Genomic DNA, 21,819 nt, shown 5'->3' with positions numbered 1-21,819 from the left:
GATTAACCTCCAGAATTGCAAATCCCAGACTCCAGTGGAAAGCTACATTACATCTTCAGTAGTACATTATCTTCCACTTCACTCCCAAACCAGTGGAGATGGTGGCATCTCAGAGGGTTGAGCAACTGTGGAACTAGAATGGAAGTGACACAGAAAATCAGTGTTCATTTGCAAAACCTAATGGACAACAAAGTTAATGCTTGACCAGAAAGCAAATGTTTCAGGTGTGCAAACATTTCAGCACCCCGTCCCCTTTAAAGTGCAAGAAAACAAAGCAGCCTCAAGCCCAGCAGTTAACAACACCAGTGCCAAGTACTGAACCACATTTATCTGTGCATTTCCTTAATGGTTCTTTACCTACAGCTGTCACTTGTCGTCATTTTGCAATGCATTTCTGCAGTCAGAATTGAACCCACCAATCTTTCAAGTCTAATTTCAATAATTATTTTTACAAAGATATTACTTGAAACTTCTACACATTTTACTTAAGTATTTGTATTATAAGTATGCATGAAATGTAAGTCTCTATAACATGATTTTGTAATGTAACTACACATACACTTAAGGGATTTTTTTCAGAAGTTATCTATGGACTCCTCAGAAATTCAAAACAAAAACACTGTGGATGTGTGAATTCTGTACTACTAATAAATGTGAATTAATATCAGATGTGATTACATACAGTTACCTAATAAAGCTCTTAAAAGCAGCAGACTGAGGGTTGATGCAGAGAGGTACTCTGTTTCCTTTCTGCTGTTCCAAAATGAACTGGTGAATTATTTCTGTACGTAAGAGAAAAATAAGACACACCACACCATGAGATTAACGTCTGTGCTGCAGTGGTACCTGTGCTGCTGTCAGCAAGCTTTACAAACAGCATTTACAACAACAGATGACAGAGAAGACAGCAGAGCTACATGCAGCACTGAAAAGTGATGGACAAAGAGACAGGGAATGGAAAGAATAACGGGATAGAAATAATTTTTTTGTGTGAACTCTTAGGAACTATCAGTGTGAATTTCAGAACTCCAAGTTCAGGATGTGTCCAAAACAAGGCACATTATCACAGCAAAATGGTGTCTTTTCCCCGAGTGATTGAATCGCTTCTTAACTGTGGAGGTAATGCATTTCTTCTCCCTGTCCTCTTCGTATCTTATTTGAGCTGCCACCAAATAGAAACAAAATCCCCACTAATATCTCTCCTACCGTATTGCTCATAAAATGAATGCTTTCCTGACTGGATCTGATTTCCAGAGAAATAACATTTCTTATGCCTTGTTTGTCATCACGGAATCAGACTTCAGATCTCCACTGCCACAAAGCTGCCCCCTGGCAACCACCTTCACCTCCCTGTCCCAGGCAGAGATTGGTTTGCCTCACAACAGCACACGGAGACCCTGAGCACAGCCCTGCATTGCTGCCAGAGCAGCACAGATGGCAGCAGCTGCTGCACAGACACCAGGCACGGCTGCTTCAGAGTAAGCACATGCCACAGCTAAGAGGAAATGCAGCTCAACTGAGACCACTCAGCTTCTGCCCCTTATTGATGGTGCTGACCCTTCTGCAGCGCCGCCATCAACAGAGCATCTCGCACCTGGAAATAAAATGGCGGCGATCTCCATTTTTGCTCTGGTACAGCCTTCAAAAAGAGCAAACGGCAAAGGGAACAACTTCACTGCAGGCAGCTGCTTGGGTCAAAGCAACACCTGCACACATCAGCTAGCGTGTGTGACACTGCAGTGCCTCAGAACCACCAGAAACATTTTTACTCTTTTAGTGAAAAGGAAGCATTTCCAGTATTTATCCTGGAACATTACCTTAAAGGAAAAAAAAACAAAGCAGGGCCACGAGTCCTAGCTGTGCATTGCTAAAGGATGCAGCAGGAAGATACAAGCATACACAAAGGCTGATTATGACTCACCTTTAACCTGCCGAACAGAACTGAGGTTCTTTTCAAAAGTGTCATCAAATTTGGGATTAGTGATGGGTTCAAAATCACTGGTATAAACTCTTCCAGTGGATGTGGAAAAACAGCATTTACACATACAGGTGTGGTATCGCAACCGCCCTTCGTCAAGGTATGGGTGAGCTAAGGCATCCTTAGCAGATATTCTTTTGGACTGAAACATTGCATTTAAAGAAAAAATAAAGAGTCAGGATATTTTCAGTTACTGAAGCAGCCTTAGCAATACCTATTCATCAATTTCAACCAACTGTTCCATAAAACCCCCAATCCTGTTACATGTTTTGGCTTTGCAAACACGCTGCCACTAGGGGGAACATTTCACTTAAAGAGAAACCACTACTAAGATGACACTGACCTTTCTGTGCTGTGGCCAATGATAGAAATACTGCTGATGTGACTTTTACAAATTTGTTTTTCAAAAGTTACTTTTTCCCAATAAGCTTCAAGCGATGACCTTCTCAATAAATCAAAGTAAACACTAGGAATTTAAATTGAGCAAATACAGTACTTCGTAAATCCATGTTCTGCAAAATGATTTCATGCGTCCCTAAGTATGTATTTGAAGTAAAACACAAATTCCAGCATTACTTGAGGATGGAATAATTTGGCACATGCTTCCAGAGTTCTTAGCAATATCTTACACGCCAAGATTCAGAAAGCAAGAGGTGAAGGAAGAACAGGGCAGAAGGTGCTCACAGTAAGGATTTAATTATAGCCTATTTTCACATTAATGTGACTTTTAATGCCTAATCCAAGTGTCCCATCAAGTCATCCCATCAAAAAGACCATTATCCAGATACACATATTATCTGTGTATGCAGAAGGAATTTTTTGTGCCTTGCAAGACCACAAGCACCCACACATCTTTAATTAGAACTGCATCAAAGTATCTGATGTTCTGCTACCTACACCTAGCTTAGGAAAAGACAGCATGATTCACGAACACCCTCATCCCCCTGACTCTACCACAGCTTTCTGCAAAAGGCCAGCAGATTTTAATAGTGAAATCCTTGTTCCAGCAGGAAATTAATTGGCCAAGTGTAAGGTGACACTTTTATGTCTCTTATGACCCAAAGTTCTGATATGCAATCTAGAAAATTGGTTCAAGCAGTTCTTTACTCACAATATTCTTAAACAAGAGGTATTAGCTATATTCGAAGTCATACTTACTGGATCAAAGACCAACATTCTGCAAAGGAGATGAACTGCTTCATGAGTAGCTTGACTGGAAAGTGTATATAGGACAGGAAGGGATGGCTGCAAGGGAACAGGGAAGAAAAGCACAGTTTCCTGTCAGATCAATCAGCCAGAAAATCCCGCTACAGCCCGCACTGCCTTCCAGTTACCAGGGACAGACTTCTTGCTGAGGACACGCACTGCTTCGTGCTTCCCAACAAGACTGCAATCACTGACTCAGCAACTGTAACAGAAATCTAACTGATCCTTTTTTCCTTGGTTGAGACATCATCCCCGGGGCACAGGTATTCCCAACCCGCTATCTGATGGTGAATGGCCTCTGCTCTGACTGCAGTACAACCCGGTGCAGTACGAGGTCTTTCTTCTCACTCAAATTAATTCTAAGGGCTGCCAACGTCTGCAATTATTCCCCAGCTGGAAAACCAACAATTTTTAATTCCTGGAAAACTACGGATGTAACTGATGCTGAAGAAGATCTACACCATTTCCTAAGATCATTAAAAAGAAAAAAACAACTAGTTCTGCTTTAATTATAGTCATAAAATCAAGGCTGGACCACAAGTCATCTACACATAGTGCTACCCCTAACCAGTACAATGCAGGCATTTACAGGAAAGCTGCTGTCACTTCCATCTCACTTCCAAGGCACGTGGCAGAGCAGTGACAGAACCCAGTACTCTCAGGCCCCAGATTTCCCTGCACGAGTCCCTGTTGTGCCCGGCAGTTCTGAAGCCCCTGGCAGGTTCTGCAACTTTCATTTTCTATAAAACGACCTTCTCTCAGTTATTACATGTTTATTTTTTAGGGGATGCATTTATATTTTCTCCATAAACACTTCATGAAGCAGTGCTGCTCAGAACTAACAGAAGGCACAGACTATAGCTTACAGTCTAGTTCCTATGGCTAATGCACCATTCTATCCATGTCAGAAACACTTCATAGCATTTCACCTCGCTTGCTTTTTGGCATTCCCATAATTCAACGGATAAAAGGACAGTTTCAGTGGTTTGTAGAGAACCACCTCAGCACTGGGATTAGAAGAAAAAAAATCATCAGCAGACACTTCAGTTCCCTTTTCAGCTCTTAATAAAGCATCCAGGCTTAACATACAGAATAGGTCTAACAAATAAATACTGCAGTTCTTGCTTAGCCCTACCAAGAGCACAAGTTCTGCACTGCGGGAAAGCCAGGCGATTATCAAACCATCAGGATTTAAAACCAACATATTTCATAAAGCTTCTGGATGCAGATCGGCACCGCATTACACATCTGTAACAAAGTGCAGTGGACCTATTTCTCCCAGCTCTGGGCACTACAAAACAATTATTATTTTTATTAACAACTCAAATCTTGGGAGTGCAAGACTACAGGCTGAAAATATACATCTCAGTGTGTGATAACAAATACAATTAGACTTAATTTGTTTGAGAACTGGGAGAGAAAGTCTTAAGGAAATCCTCCTATTATCAGCATAAAAAGAATAAGAAAGTCATAAAACAGAGCACATGCCACCACAACGTAGGGAATCAAGGCTGCCCAGAAGGTAGAACTCCCACCCTAATAATATAGCAGAATATAGACTCAGTGCTCATTTCTATGGTAACTACTATTGTGGTGAGTTGACATTTGAGAAATTGCTTCTATATGGAGAAAATAAATATGTAAACTCTATTGGAACGACCTGAAGTATTAACACATACTGGTTAGTCATCCTGCTCATTTTTACTACCCGACAATCATAAAATTGGCTACACTGGGTGGGCATACTGCTTTACCACTGTGCTAAGGATTTCTGCCTAAGCATTTCTTTATATCTGTATCTTTCATTTGCTATTTTTGTTGTCCATTGGCATCATGATATCATCTCATCTCCTTTCCCTGGTTTGTTTTTTTATTAACTTTTTCACCAGTTATGTTGAACTCTGCACCTCAGTTTTCTGCGTCATCTGAAACGTTTCACAACCAGCTCAGGTCATTGCACAGATGTCTTTGCTGAGGATCTGCTTGACTGTTCTGTTTTCTGATCTTGATAATGGGCAATTTCCTCTTCCAACACTCTCAATCCTGTCTGTAAAGGAGTTCCTCTGGGGCTTTCTGAACTATGCTGCTAATTTCAATTTGTCTCTTTTCAACATTATCGCTTAAATTAACGACTTCATTCAGAATAGCTATCAAAACACCATCTCAAAAATAGGAGCAATGTTCACCTGTATCAGCAATTCAAACAATATAAATAAGTCAGAAATACATTTGACAAGTGAGAAAAAATCTCGTCAGCACAGAAGTTCGAATAACTGCACAATTAACCATAGCCACCTTCTTCAGTGAACTTATCTAATTTCAGAGTTGTCTCTGCTTGTGAACTGAGATGTCAAAGTATTTGTGAAGGCACGTGCCCTGACCCGAGAGTTAGAATTCAACTGAGATGTAAAACAGAGGAACGAGACAACAGAAGCATCTGCACAGAGAAAATGCTGTGCCATGAAGGCAAGTGGAGCACTGGTACCTGTTTGTGAGGACCCCTGAGTATGTGAGCCTTGGCGCCTTCGCACGCTGTCCTCATTGCTTCCAGTGAGGGCGTTCCCAGCAGGTCTGTGATCAGATCCAGCTGCAGGCACAGAACATAAGCACTTGGGATTTCAGGCCTATATCGATATAGTTAACTAGGATAGCAGATTCTGAAGCTAAAGTAAATTAACGTATGAACCAACGTTTCACCGTATTTCTGCAGCAGTGAGTGCACATGCTCCTGCCGTGAATGAAAACAAAAACATCCCATAGGAGTCAGAGTTAAAAAACAAATGAATCCTGCCAGCAGTGAGCTCAGCGCCCCGGCTCCCCGGGTTCCCTCATGACCACCCTCCGCTCACGCTAACGAGCATTTGCCCAGCTCCCCTCTGAGAATGAACCCGTCATCACACAGGCCCTGCACGCATGAAAATCCCTCATCAACTGCTGGCATCAAATCGAGAAATGTGATTACTGTCTGCACAGCCAACGTGTCGCTACATTTGGTGGCTTCTCTCCATCTCAACTCCACTCCCAGGCAGAAGCACTGCTCTGTGAGGCACCGCCAGGTCCATCGGCTTCACAGCTCAAATGCAATACTGCAACTCCAGTTACACACCGATGGAAATGTTACTTTCTTATTCATAGTCAGAAGAAGATTGATCCCAGTTACATCACTTTAAAATGCCACAGCGTATGTCAGCACTGCAGCAGATTAAAGGGGAATACAAAAAAACACAAATTTCAAAAGTAATGGCAGTTACTACTACTTTTAGCAGCATCTGGAAGCCATCCCTTCAATGTTAGAAACAGTTTGGTTTTCCGCCCACGCGTAAACGAAGCAAAACAAAAGCAGGTTTGAGATTCAAAATGCCCCGGTATAACTAACTCCATCATATTATTTTAGAGGGAAATTTAATTATACCTGCTGAATGGGACTCTGTGCCTGAAACAATATTCTTCGCCCGAGCAGCTCTGCAAAGATGCAGCCTACAGACCAGATGTCAATAGCATTGCTGTAGTGGCGGCTGCCCATCAGGATTTCTGGAGCTCGATAATACTGAGTGACAACTTCCTGAGTCATGTGACGAGATTCATCTAATTCTTCCACCCTGGCCAATCCAAAATCACAAATCTAAATTGAGAAGGTAAATAAAAAAATTAAAATAACCAAAACACTTAATGCACTTCAAATAGGTAACCTGGTGGTACCGGAGCATGTAATTCCAAGCCAGCATTTAAATAAATCAGACAATCCACAACTGCACAAGCCAAGAGATGGGGGAATAGGTAGAAATTACGTTACTTTGTTCCATATCCATCTAAGCTTTCCACCATTTTATTTGAAATCACAGTATATTTTTAGTTGGCATTGCAATATTCAGTCTAAAAGCACAAAAAAAACACTAAAAGTAATATTTATTGAAAACCCCTGCCACCAATAAATCCCAACAATCCCAAGACAGATTTCATTTGTCCGTGGGATGCCTCACAATATTACAGACTCAGCCTTCTCTCACTTTGGTTTTAAGGATTTTTAGAAGTTTCCTAACCAGAAGGGTTAAAAAAGCAGACCGATTTTTCCACAATTGGATGCACAGCAAATCAGTGCAAAGAAAGCTGTCTTGGCATTCAGCATTGCTATACAGCACGCCTCCAAAACTCCACAGGCCTAAGAAGCCCCCCTGAGCGCATGCACTGCCTCAGTGTGCCTGAACCCTGGCTGCCAGCACAGCAGCACTGCAGGGCAGCCCAGGGCACGCAGGGCCACGAGTCAAGGAGAGCCAGGGGCGTCCAAGGAGGGCACAGGTGGGACGACGCCCCAGCACGGAACACCTTTATTTCATTTATAATTGTTAAAGTATCTTTGTGACCTCTTTTCCCCCCTTTAAAATGACTTTACAGGAAACGTGTGAATATTAAATGCTTTCACAGCAAAACACGTCTGATTTATGAGGAACAGCACATACAGATGGACATTCTCAATAAATTTAAGGAGCACCTTAAGAACACAGTTGCTGTTCACAAGTAGGTTCCCTGGTTTAATGTCTCGATGCAAAATGCCAGCAGAATGTAGATATTTCAGACCTGAAATATTAAACAAAATTAAAGTAAGTGTCTCTTCTGTCCTTTTAAATAGCAGTTCAAGGCTGCCAGCACTCTGCAGGGCAGTCCTGCAACGCAGTCAGCAGACAGCACACAGAGTTGTCTCCACACAGCTCTACCTATTGGCACAACCCATAGCCCAGTTCTGAATATCATTTAGATTCCTTTGCTCTACTTTTTACAGATTTGCTATTAATTTACTACCAGAAAGAGCTGACAGTTTACTGCAGTGAAACTATCCCAGTAAAACCAATGGAAAAGCAAATGGACTAACACTGATCAAAATAATCTAATTTCTTAGACTGAACTTTCCAAATAGATTAAAAACCCCAAACGATCATACCTAAAATCACCATCACAGCGATTTGCTTTAGCTAAAACTCACCATCAATTTAAATTAGAGTTCTGCACAGCTGTGTCAGCCATTCTGTGCCCAGGTTCATAGTAGAGGAGCTCTGGAACACCAACATCTCCCCCCAAATTCAGCCTCTCAAAGGCCACTGAGAAATCTCTCGCAGCCAAGTTGTGCTTTGTCATCTTTACCCACATATGTAACAGAAGGCAGCAAGGCTGCATATGCTTATAAGTTATTAAATTCTTGCTATTCATTCATACTGTGAAATAAAAAGACCAAGTTCCCACAGGAAACTTACTCAAGACAAGGATGCCTCGATACTATTAAGGAACAGTGAAAGAAAAATTACAGCCGTACACAGCTTTCATTAATTTTACAAGAAAAAAGAAAATTACCTCTTAAAATCTGGTAAAGAAAAACTTTGACGTGATCCGAGCTGAGTGGCTGAGGAGAGACGATAATCTTATGGAGGTCGCTCTGCATCAGTTCAGTGACAACGTATCTGCAGTTCATCAGTTAAGGCAAAAGCACAGAGTGCAGCACGTGGTGTCTGAAACATTAACTGCTGGGAGCTGGAGCTCTTATAGATCACAGCTCAATAGTAACGGAACACAGCTTCCTCACAGGACAGAGGTCAAGTCCCCACACAGCAGTGACAGCAAAAAATGAGTTGGGAGAGAGGATTGCTCAGCAAAATGCCACTTGTATTAAGGCAGTTGTTACTCCATCGTTCCAAATTGAGTTAGGACTCAAAGAAACTAAAATTCTCAATATAATTAATGAGACACTGAAATCTTTGAATTATTCCTTACAGTCTGTAAGCCCCAAATATACAAGTACCAGAGTTATGCTGTCAGAGGGGATATACATCAACACAAGTGCAAATCTGCGACCATCTGTCATCAGAAGTGTCTCAGGTTGCTACGTGCCCAGCAACGCAGACTTCCCAAGCACGCACACTTCCCCAAACCTCCCCCATCTCTGCTGCTGTACCTGGTCAAGCAGCACACGTACAGATCCAAGCTACAAAACCACTTCTGAGTTACAGCATGAGAAGAGAAACTAAAGGAACAAAACCATCTGCTACCTGAAGGGAAGGTGAAAAACAGAGCAAACAGACCCTGGTGGTGAGTATCCGTGGATGCACAGAACACAAACACAGCCATGTCACTGACAACAGAACACATGGGAGCATCTGGAGATACAAAGAGATCCAAAATGCTCCGGTTACCCTGAGGTAAGGCGTCACAAGAAAAGCATTATGCTTATTCAGAAAGCACTGCAAGTGCTGAAAATAAAGTTTCAGAAAACGGAAGAATGCAGAGGACAGCAGCAGCATGCCTGAACCCACACATCCAGCAGCAGCGTCGGTTTCCTGAACATATTACAGTAATAAAACACATGCTGAAGCTTAAAGCAAAACTAAACATCCCGTGTATGAGGTGAGATTGAACCTGCAATACCGACAAGTCTTACTTCAGTTGTAACAACTAAGAAATATTACTGCTTTAAAAACTTTTCTTCAGCAGTCATATTTGAAACAACAACAAAAAAAGGAAAAACTCCGATATCAGTACATTCTTGGCTGAAGAAGCTAAAATTCTGCCATCACACGTCGACTGAATTTCTGCTTCTCAGCAGCACACGGAACATCTCACATAGACTGCTGCACTGGGTGCTGCAAGAGGCAGAAACGAAGTGCTGAGCCCATCTCCCAGGAGTGCATTACTCTGCAGGAGCTCTGGGCACTTCCCAGCACAGCAGGGCTCTGTGTGAGGGCCTGACCTTCCCCCTGGGAGCTAACTAGGTCAGCCCAGAGGGCTCTGATCTGCTCTCACCATTTCCCCACCAGCTGGGCAGCGCTCTGTTACAGAGCGAGTCTGAAATACATCAGCACAGCCGGCTTGAGGCCGGACGTCCACCTCTGGGTACCTCTGTAAGCAAGTCAGCTCCAGTACAGACCTACCTGTTCTTACTGCTGTTAGCAATTAATCAGCACAGGTTGAGCTGCACTCACAACAATCTCAAAAAAACATAAATGTTCTCTCATCTCCACCTAATGGATGTTCCTCCATCTGTTGCTCTGCAAATCCTATCTGATCTTAACAAGCAAACAAAAAAAAAAAATCAGTAAAATTGTTCATCTGCCATCATCACCATTAAAAAAATCATTTTAGGAAATAACTGTTGCCAACTTTGACCAAAACCACCCCAAATTCGATTGCTTTCATTAAAAATATAATAACAATTCTTCATAAAGAAAAAGCCCAACCCTCTAGCTCCATAATTTCTTGTCCTCTAATTTTTCTTCTCCTTTTGCAAAGGCTCTCTTAAATATTTATACCAGCCTTTTTACTTTTTTTTTTTCCTTATGGCAACAATACATCTTTGCATTTCATTTTTAATGTAAAATATTTTAAAAATCTGAAAGCATTACTCTGCACTTTATTATGATAAGATTTCTGTTTTGCTACACCACAAATCCTCCTAAATCTCAATCCCAAGCATAATGTCTCCCAGATGTCTCAACTAGTTGCCATGCCAACTAAAGCAGCTTAAATTAAATGAGGGCCTGAAATGGCACCTGCACCACTCCAGGTCTGCGGCACATTAAATAAAGCTCTCTTGACGGGGCTCAGAGGTGCCATTAAGTTGAACGGCAGCTATCTGATTATTGTCTCTAGATAATTTAATGAGGGTCTCTAAACATGAGCAAAAGCAGCACCGGCTGATGTTCCTGCCTTCTGCTAACAGCTGGTGCCCAAGTGGGTCGGCGACGTCCCCCTGCCCAGCAGCAAGAGATGTTAAACAAAACCGACCACGAAACCTGCAGGATTGCGGCCAGCGACCCAGCGAGTGCCAGAGCTCCTCCTTGGAGCCGGCCCACGCCGTGCGCTGGCAGAGAGGCGGTCACTGGAGCTGCAGCACTGAGCTGAGCACCACCACCAGATAAAAATTGCTACTGACAGAAGTAATTAGTTAAGTAGTGTATAAAATTAGAACTACAAATGTACCAATTTGCTTCAGACTAATTACCAAGGGAAATGCGCGGCACAGAAAAGCTTCACTTGCTCTGACGGGGAGACTTGCTGAGTTGGTACATTTTACAAGCAAATTTTAGAAAAGAACAAAGTATTGTGATGCAAGATTCTCACCGTGACTCAGAACCTGCCTCACTACAGCTCTGCACACCTCGAAACAGCACCACAGATACTTTTCTCCAGGAATAAGCAGTGCTTTGTGGCTGAGCTGTGGGCCAGCAGGATGCAGGGCAGGAGGTGTGCTGCAGGGCAGTGCACCCCGCTGCTCTGCAGGCACGGCCAGCCACAGCATGCCACTGTGAGGGCTCCTTGTACACCCAGTCCCACCCTCCACATCACCGACCCACTCAGTAAGTAGTGCTGGTCCCAGTAAAGGCCCCCAAAAGCCCCCTGTCTCAATCATGTGAGTGGCATTGCTCTCGGTTGCCTGCAGTTTAGTAGCACCCAGTATCATACAATAAAATTGCTTTAGTTTCACATTTAAATACTTGCATCTACTATTTCTGAAACAAAGCTTGAATCCTGTGGAAGCTCTGTTCAGGGAAAGACAAACTAAATCAGGCACTTCACTCCTGCACGACGCCTATGGGTTTGCTGTGACACTTCTTCCTGGCTGTACACTGCCATCAGCCAGATGAGGACATGCAGGCTCTCTCTGGTGTCAGCAAAAACTGCCCCTGAAATCTCTTTCCTACACAGTGGGATGGCGAACCATTCCGCAGGGTATGGCAGCACACAGCCTGCAGGGTAAAGAAATAAACAGTACACTTCAGCATCAGTTCCAAAATTCCCTTAGTTATCTAACTGCTTGGTCACAAGGTTACCTGAATTTAATACTCAGATGGAAATACGTTTGTCAGATGTTTGTGCTACTGAATACTTCTTGCAGATCACAATTCTAAAACGTCACAGTGCTTATGGGCACATGTGGTAAAATTAGCAAATATTTCCATGAGTAGGAAAAGAGCAAAACAGTGCAAAGGCCTGCATGAATTAATCAGCAGATAGGGCTGTGCAGATTAATCAGATCTGTGGATAGAGGACAAATTAATATGGATAATTTACTCTACAAATAGATTTCAAAGGGGTTGAAAAGATGCAATGCCAAATATCAACGCACAGCACAGCTCCTCCTCAAAGTTAACAGTGTAGGACTTTCTTACATAGACTGAAAACAAAACACAGGGCTGGGGGATATATTTGCACCCAGACAGAGCTGGCTCCTGGAGCTACCTTTTCATTTGCAGACAATATTATCCAACTAGATATTGCAAGTGCTGCAATAAAGGCACTCAGCATCAAGTTCTAACAAGGTAAAATTTTAACCCTCCTACAAAAGCTCCTCGTGTTACAGTGACTCTTTGTCATACAGTTCATTTGAGCAGACATCTGGGCCTTTTTCAGATAGAGTTTTACTACTTTGAGAACACCACCATTGTTTCATTATCTCTATATGATGTCTGCCAAACTGTTCAGTTTGCATTCTGCTCTGCCCAGAACACAAACTGCTACCGGCCGCAAAAGGGCAGCCGCAGCCTTCTGCAGAACATCCTGATCCTCTCAGTCCAAGTGCTGCTCAGTTTGTTGGAGCGTTGGCCCACAGGAATGTGCTGCAGCAGCACGTGGCACACTGCCTGCTGGGGCCACATCGCCCCTTCTGCTGCCTGAGGAGCAGCTTTTGCTCCCTGATGGTCAGAAAACAGTTCTGCCCCCCTGAACAGATGGGTGGGAAGGAGATGCTACGCACCTTTTCTTTCAGCCTTAAAATCTTTCCCGGTCAACAAACAATACTGACAGAATATTGTCTTCTCAACTGCTTCTAACATTCCCTTTAATGGAAAAAGTGTTCCAAAAGTTACTACAGCACCAACTTACGATACTTCCCAGCTAAAGAGGAGACACCTGTGTATTTCCAGTTGCAGATTTCAGTATTACAGTCGATTAAAGATTTCGTAAATCTGACTGATGGCTGCAGAACAAAAAGAGCTGCATGGCAGATCAACCACGAGCTACCCCAAACGGTAACACACTGAAATGCACTTCAGTCACAACATCAGTGGTCACTGTTCCCCTACTTCATCAACGCACTTGGATGCCGTCAGCCCAGCACAGAACCACACAGCAGCCTGGTGTGCATCCCCACAAAACACTGCTCAGAATGACTTAAAATTGGTCAACCACAAAGGAAACAAACATCGCTGGTTTTCCATATGAAACTTGGCAGTAGCTCAGCTTATCCCACTTAAAGATTCTTGGTTGTACAATTACACAGAAGGAATAATCCTTAGCCTAGATCTGATCTAAAACTCACATGACTTGTTATAAAAGGAGAGAACTGAACTGAACTACTGCAAATGACCAAAATCCAGTTTGTGAAGACTCAGATGTTGATCATACAAAGGAAATATTAAAGCAAAACTGCAAGAGCTTTATCTAACACTCATGTGACAAAGCCTGAACACAGAATGGCAAAATTTTCATCCAACAAATCTTTTATCAGCCAATAAATCATGTTGTACTTTAGTTACAACCACTGGGTTCAAAGTAATTTTCCTGAAGATTTTTCTTCACCAGAGGTTTCAAGGTACTACAAATAGATCAAATCACAGTTCATGCAACTCAGTTTATATCAAAGAAAGAATGACAGTTTTCATTATTGTTTTTTTCATTATTCTAAGGAGGGTCATACAAAAACAAACAACAAAGACCCATCAGTAATTGAGAAAATAACCCTCCCAATTCCGACCATCACCACAAGCTGACACACTCAGTCCCACTGGGGACTGACACCAGTACACCAAAGCTGCTTGTAGGATAAGCAGACACGTGATGGATGCCCATAGGATTGTGCAGTTGCTTTAAACGTAACTCTAGCATGCATCCTGCCAACAGAAGAGAAGTTCTCAGGTCTCAGTTACGACGATATGAAACTTGTAATTTTGGACAATAAACCTAAATCCTCAATCAGACACTTCACACACTCCTGAATGCACACACATTTTGAGCTGGAAGGCGACTGGCAGGTACCCCACAGCAGCTCAGAACTGGTAGTTCTTCATGGCCTGCCTGATTTACAACAGCATCTGGGTAACAGTTTTGGATCTGGGAGGGAGTTATTGTGTGCACAACAGGGTTGTGGATTATAAACTCAAATGACAGCGCAACCAAAGCTGTAAAAAGAACAGCAGTCAATGAGATGACACATACCTGAGTTTGTTAGGTGCCAGTGCTCCACCTGAACAGTTCAGCACAGAGTTTAACGGCATTCATTTGTGGCATTTTCCATAGAAAAGACACAGGTCTGCCAGCTTACTGTGTGGCACAGCCCCCAAAATGCTCATTTGGTAGCAGAAATGCCAACGTGTTAGGACATTTGGTTACCAGCTCTTAGACATTATTTTCACTAGTAAAAGTCTACAAAGATTATTATTTTACTAATAACCTGTGTAAAAATATCTGAACAGTTTATAAAACTGTGAACAATCCAGACTCTTAAGGGAATAGAAGTAAATGATCCATTCAGTGCTATTTATCATGGTTATGTTTTACCAGTTAAAAACTTCCCCCAAACTGATCTTAGCATGACAAATTTTTAAATTAGCTTACAGAAGAGAACAGCCAATGGGTTTAACCAGGCAGAAAAACCTTGCTACAATTCTGGGTCTGCAGCTGGTAAAGTCTGCAGAGATCAGAATTACTCTGGTTTTCTTTGTTCCAAGCCAATCTCAGAAATTCCTACATTCTGTACTGCACATCTTCAAATCTGTAGTTAACTCACCGCATTAATTTCCAGTGACACAAACAGACCAAGTGCCCAAATCTCTGCTCTGAACCCCAGAGCTCCTCCTGCAGCTGCTCCATAGGAGCACAACCCTCCCTGCATGAATCACTTCACTTTTCAGTATTTCACAAAGCAGAAATTCCCAATCCCAAAACAGCACCCAAACAAAGACCGAAAAAGGAAACAAAACGACACGCCTGTGTCAAGTTATGATGAATGAAAGAAATGTAGATTTTAATATGGTTACCTGTAGACAGCATGTACCTTTGTATCAGTGACACATCCAACACAACACTCTGAATTCTGTCACCTTGATCAAGATAGGAGCTGAACAAAGAGAGCCAGCACCCAGGCAGGCTGCTGCAGCATCCCCAAAAAGTCAGGATTTCAAAGCAGCTGACAGTCACTGGCGCTTTCCGAGGGCACCAGGAAGCATCTGAAGGCACTCATAACTGACAGGACAATAATTGCTATGTAGAGTTTTCAAAGAAACACTTTGGAGGATTCACCATCAGTAGCAGCACTACATGCTGGTCCGTATCGCAGCGCCCTGCACTTACAGCCCTACACATTGTTAGTTTCACAAGGCACTGCTCAGCATCAGCACTAACAGCAACAGCAGCTGCATGAAAGTACAGCTTCCCTTCTTCACATCCAACTGTTCAGAAACAGGCTCGGGGTTTTTGCAGTTCTATTACACAGATCCCACCAACTGCTTGTAGCTTCTAAGCTAACGAAAATTACACCTACCTCAATTAAGCAGCTCTGTTTTATTTTTAGGATACATTTCTTCAAAATAGTCAATGTGCGGAGGCTGGAGTATGTCAAGGGCAGAGAGTACCTAGGAAACACCACACAAGATCAAGACCTGCCCCAGCCAGACTGAACAAATCCCTTTCACAAAGACAGTCAGACTGCACTTTTCTTTTGGAACCTAGCTGTATGTTATCCTCTACAGACAGACCGATATTCCATCTCACTGGATATGTGCATTTAATAGCCCCAGGTCAGGTATTGTCCCCTCGGGGTCTTTTTTCTTTTTTTCTCTCAAGAAAAAAAATCCACCTGCTCAAGTACTGGCTTGAGAGCACAAATTTATCTATCACAGTATTTTATAGATCTCAAAAATAAGTAACAACAAAATAAGCAATTCTAAGAAAAACACAATGGCAAAAGAAAGCACATTTTTAAGCCATTTGTCTTCAACAGTGCTATAATATAATGCTTCCACATAGGAATTACAAAAAGCAAAGCAGTTTACACCCTGCATCAGAAGGGCAGACAGTTACCCACATTTTCTGAGCAGAGCAAAAAGGCAGAACAGCAGCAGAGCAGAATTTACATCTATCCTCACATATTCTTCTAGATCCTGCCCCAAGCACATCATTTGGGAGAAGCTTCAGTGGCTTTCAAGAATGACATGCGACTGCTTACAGAGATAACTTCATTTCATTTCAGCCCTCAATAAAATCCCCCCAGAGACAAGATCCTGGTGGGAAGCAGTTTAAGACGTCAGTTCAAAAGATACTGTGTCCCAGAGCTCTCCTCCCAGGGAGCAGCAGCAGTGCACGGCGCTCTGTGCTCTGGCACTAACTCACACACGGTCCCTTCCTTTTGCATCCCCACTGATAATTACCTTAATTCAGTGCTGAGCCACAAACAAAATGTTTCTTGGAACACAATAATGCCAGATTTAAAAAATAAAAGTAAAAATTTAAGAAAGAAGGAAAAGCACTGAAACTGAGTTCTGAAACATACAAACTTCATGATCCAGTTGCACTGGAAGGAAGCACAATGCTTGCTGCTGCTCACCAATGAGAGGTTACCACACCACAGCTGCATTTGTGGAAGCTTCAGCAAGTACATTTTTATTCACTGCACACAGAACCACATGGGTCAATTCAAATCATTTTTAAGTTATTTAACTTCACCCAGCTGATCTCACTGAAAGCAGACCCAGGAGTGCTTGCACAGCTGCTCTGCTGCGGAACTGAGAGCAATGAATCCAACAAAGGGGAGCCGAAGATGGAGTAAGAAACAGTGTGAAAGCAAAAGCAGCTCCAGCTGGCAAGACTCTGTGCTGACTGAAATTCACCTGAAGCCCAAAATAAGATTAGGCAGGCAGTGCCCTTCAGCCTATCTGTAACCATTTTGGAAGGGGAAGTACGAATGCATTTAGATTCCAGGTAATCAAGTATTTGACTTTTTACAGTGCTTGCTACACTAATACCTCAGTTTCCAGGAAATCTGATAAATGTGGAATTACAGAGCTTTTAAAGCATCTTAAATATTCTATAACTTAAAAGGAAAAGAAATTATTCACATAGAGCTGGCATCATTTTATAATCAGGCTACAAGAAATACTTTGAAGTTAGTTTGAAATACTTTAAAATTACTTACATTGTCATGCTTAAAAAAACACAACATCTTCAACTCCCGGAAGACCCTTTTACAAGAGACCAGATTTTGGAAGACGTTGGGCATCTTTTTGAGTGCAACTCTCTTTCCATCTCGCGGATCTGTGACTGACCTGCAGAACAGAAGATGCAGAACATCACACTACCGTTAGTCCACGTTTTACTTCAGAGTTCTTATCATTCTCAACTTAAATGCTGAGTCAAAACAATGCAAACACATTGGGGACAAAAGTATGAAGCAAAGCGTGTCATACACTGCACTCCAGAGTCTGCATAAAACGAGCGTGATCTGTGGATCACTCTTTGCTTACAGTTCACACACAGGTGAGCTCAGCACACACACATCCATGCACACACCGCTGGCCACTGGTGTGCACTCAGAGATCAACACCCCAGCTAAGGAGCAGATGTGACCACAGACATCTTCACATCCCAAAAAAGACCTCAATACAAATAAAATGCCTCTTCAGCTACATAGACTTGATTTTCCCAAAGAGGACAAACAGTGTAATAATGCCAGCAGCACCGTGTCAAACCCAGGTCCATCACTGCATCACTGAATCGTTTTGCATCTGCAGAAGTAAAGGCACACAGCATCTAAGCTTCCACAAATGTAAAATGGGAATGACACCAGGCTTCCTCTCAAAGTGTGTGATACAGGTATAGTAGTGCAGAAATTCTAAGGTGCCTTGCAGATGGCAAGCATTTTAATTTAAGTAATTAGATTCCGAAAATAGAGTTTTATAATGAGAACCACAAAAGTAGAGCAAGGAGATTCTGGCACCTCAATTCCCAATCACCATTTTTAAGGTGAGGTTTCTCAAACCTCCCTGTGAAACAGGGTTTTTGGATCTCCAGTCGTGAGGAAGCCTTTGCTTTTGTCGGCATACTTTCATTGGGGTGGTCAAAATAACTTTCTTCTGTAGGAATGCACGTAGGAATCGACAGCCAGCCATATCTCCTGATGAAACGGCTCCAATTTAAGGCAGAATAATCAACGCCTGAGATCCAGTGAGCAGATCCACTGCCACATTTCCATTAGCTGTCAGAAATGAACACAGCAGAAGAATGCTGCCCTTAAGGATCAACCCACCACATCACCAGGGACCGCGTCCTGGGGCTGCGCTGCTGTACCCCAAAGGAGCAGAGGGTAAAAACCATCAGCAATTTGTCTGTGGGTTTATTCCACTGAAGGAAACTAAGTTGCTTCTGAAATCCAACCTGTCAGTGGGCAGGACAAAACCGATCTGCCGGAAGAGGAATTAACACCAAAACAAGTTTCCACTTGCTTGCAGGCTCAGATCTGGTCGAGCAAAGGCTCCGCTCTGTGCCGGAGGACTCGGATCCCGCAGCGCAGCTCCGCAGCAGCACGGCTCAGGAGGGCTGTGCTTAACGGCCACCTCTGAATCACATCCCCTCCCAGAAACGTGCCTGCCTTCCTCCTGTTCTGAGCACAAACATCACTGAAGCGCTCGACCCCAAACTGCGACTCAGGTGGAGGAACAACACACCTGGGTTCAAAGCCACACTGTATCTTGATCGTGGCTTAAGGCAAAACTCACCACATAGCATTTCAGGTTATTATTCATGCAAAGACCAGTCATGCTCAGAGCTGGTAACAATATAACTAATGAAGGTGAATGGCAGCGCAGTAATTTCACGCTGTGTTGAGTTTGTTCTCCCTTAACTCGGGCAGCAGCTGCTTTGGCTCAGCACAAACAGTCCGGAGAACAGAGATAAGTGCTGCAGCCCATTCCGAGGAATGCTCCCATTTCTTCCGCGAGCTGCTGCAGGGCTGAACCCACCGGCAGCTCTGGCTCAGCTCCCTTCCTGCCATCACACCACCCTCTTCCAAACATCTGCACCAACGGCCAGCTACTTTCCAAACCAAACCTCCCGTCGATTAATTACGGATGTAGAAGACCGTGCTCTAAATGCATACACTAAAAAAAAAATCAGATGTTCATCGAGTAACAAATCAATTTGTGTAGTCCTACCGTGTGAAATGAAATTTAAACTAAAAAAACCCCTCTACCTCTGTCTAAATTAAAGTTCTCATAAATCAATTTTAATTACACATACACAACGATACAAACTGCAAAGCATTTTTCCCTCTTGGTATTAAGCCAATAATTGTCTAAGTTTTTTCCTTAATCCTTTATAAAAAACAATAAAAAAAAACGTTTCGCAATCAAAATGATTACCTTAGAAAGATTACTGAGGTAAGGAGGGCAGCTGCTGAATGCCTGGAAATCCCGACAGCTACCACAGATTTACTGATGCCCCTTTCTCAAGGTCCAAAACCTGTCTAAAAACCAGGAAGTGCTGAACATCTGCAGAACTGTTGAACTTCATCGCAGCTGTGTAAGCAAGTGCATGTCTGCTGCCCCTGATTTGTCATCAAACGCTGCCATACTGCAAAAATTAGTGTACACAAATAGCTTGTCCTAAAGGTCCTGTTGCAGGCTGTGATAAGAGCTGGACAGGGTTGCTGCTGCAGGTGAATTTAAGGCTTTTTTTATCTGCTAACGATCACCTGCAATGCCCCGCTCTGAAAGCAGCTCCTCAGCCCTTCCCCTCCTCCCTGCACTGCTCCTCTCCCCATGGCCCCGCTGGGCGTCCCCTGCTGCTCCCAGGGCTCTTCAAGGGACAGCAAAAACTGACAACGCGATGGAGATCAGCAATGCCAGGACAGCACTCCACAGCAGGGAAGAGAAAAGAAGCCTGTCTGAGAACCTGCTATTTACATCCAACAAAGATTCTGAAAATGTGGCTTGGCACTTGTATACTTTGATATTAGTAAAATAATTATTTATAGCAATGAGGTACCAGGTCACATATTCCCCAGAGGAACAAGAAAAGCATGAAAGTCTCCCAGGAGCTAATTGAGAGAACAACCAGAAAGGCAGCTTTGCTTACTGCTGCTGTTCTCAGAAGAACCCATTTCAATTCCCTCCTCTGCTTTGTTAGGATATTGCTCCCTGGGTGAATCCAGCAGCAAAGTGAACAGCAGGCAGGAACCCGTCCATCACTCAGCACAGTCAATGGGCTGCTCTGCCAGGGACCATGAAGTGTGCAAAGGCTTCGCTTATGAAACGTCAGCTGTAGCTGAGGATAGAGATGAGAAACCACGACTTAATCCAAAAATAAGAAAGTGCTACATGGGTGTGGGGAAAAAGTTGAAGTCATAAATAAAATCTGGAGGGGGAGAAAAACAATCAAGGAGGATGTAGTTTAGCCTTAATTGTGCCTTTAAGAATTCTGGCTGCAGATGTTACTGTGAACATCCAGCCACATCCAGTCTTTTTTATCATTATTCAGTGCAAAACGTCAAAAGCTACTGGTAATGCCATTAAACAGAGCCCAACATTTTGCTTCCGAGGCAGCCTGAGGCCTTCTGCAGCACCGTGAGCCGCGGGGCAGGAAGCTGCAAGGGCTGCCAAACCACACAGCTGGGAAAGCAAAGCAGCTTCTTGTGAGATGTGCTCCCTTCGTTACCTCACCAGTCTCCCAGCACATAACTACTACTGTTCCCCAGTGAGAATATTTATATTAATTTCCACTTCAACTAATTGGCTTCATGGTTCAGCCACTTTAAAAATGGTGAGCAGCTGCAACAGCTACTTGTCATCTGTCACCTACTGCCACAGGTAATACCAACAGAAGTACAGCCAAAATACCACAGAAAGTTGCTTCTCTTTCTTTGAAAACACGTATTTGAAAACACGCAGTCATTCTGAACAGCCAGTTTCCTCCAGAACAGCAGCCTGATCAGCTCTCTCTTGCCATGCTTGTAAACAGGACAAAGAATATCCTGCTAGCCAAAAAGAGGGAAAGGAAACACAAACAAAATCAGTAAAAAGATTATGGTTCAGGTAAAGACACCAAAGAATGCAAAACTCTTTGCCTAATTCCTGGAAACATCCAGATAAAATCCGTGGTCCCTCCAAATATTTATTTACCTTAGATATGCAACCTGGCATATTTCATGTAACAGAACAGCTGATTGCAAACGTTTGCCAAGAAATCATCAACAGCTTTGCTGAGCTCAGCAGAATAATGTCTTATCAAACAGAACACGGCCTAAGAACTGAAAAACAGATGAACTCCATTCTGCTACTCTTTGCAGACCCACTGAAATATGCAACCTCTGAATTCTAACACTCAATATCTACTACAAACGTCTATATTTTTTAACAGAAATAGACACCTTCTAATTGAGATGCAAACAAATCTCTGACAGAACTTTGGCTGCTGTCAGAAAGTTATTGAATACACATCTGGATGCTCAACATTTCTCTTCAAATACCACCTATTTCTTTCAGACACCAAATTTCTGCAAAATCTCTCATTGTGTCAGGAGTTGATGTTTCTATACCTGCACACGTGTTACCTGTGCTCTGGACTTAGGGCTGCACCTTGCTTAGCTCTTCTGTATCTGCCCTGCA

General features: G+C 42.9%; 1 protein-coding gene across 1 annotated transcript in view; it reads right to left on the bottom strand.

The window, feature by feature from the left end:
- Positions 1 to 78: 78 nt before the first annotated feature.
- Positions 79 to 21,819, bottom strand: part of NLK (nemo like kinase) — a gene marked incomplete at both ends in the record, with an annotated part of 36,310 nt that continues 14,569 nt past the window's right edge. The window contains 10 exons of the mRNA XM_079545173.1: positions 79 to 133; positions 689 to 782; positions 1,922 to 2,120; positions 3,137 to 3,223; positions 5,670 to 5,771; positions 6,597 to 6,806; positions 7,674 to 7,759; positions 8,528 to 8,634; positions 15,740 to 15,795; positions 17,355 to 17,484. Coding sequence (XP_079401299.1) covers positions 79 to 133; positions 689 to 782; positions 1,922 to 2,120; positions 3,137 to 3,223; positions 5,670 to 5,771; positions 6,597 to 6,806; positions 7,674 to 7,759; positions 8,528 to 8,634; positions 15,740 to 15,795; positions 17,355 to 17,484 — 1,126 coding nt within the window. The remainder of the gene's footprint in view (positions 134 to 688; positions 783 to 1,921; positions 2,121 to 3,136; positions 3,224 to 5,669; positions 5,772 to 6,596; positions 6,807 to 7,673; positions 7,760 to 8,527; positions 8,635 to 15,739; positions 15,796 to 17,354; positions 17,485 to 21,819) is intronic.

Source organism: Tetrao urogallus (assembly GCF_951394365.1).
Source record: "Tetrao urogallus genome assembly, chromosome: 20".
Taxonomy (NCBI): domain Eukaryota; kingdom Metazoa; phylum Chordata; class Aves; order Galliformes; family Phasianidae; genus Tetrao; species Tetrao urogallus.
This window is presented reverse-complemented; position numbering and strand designations above follow the sequence as displayed.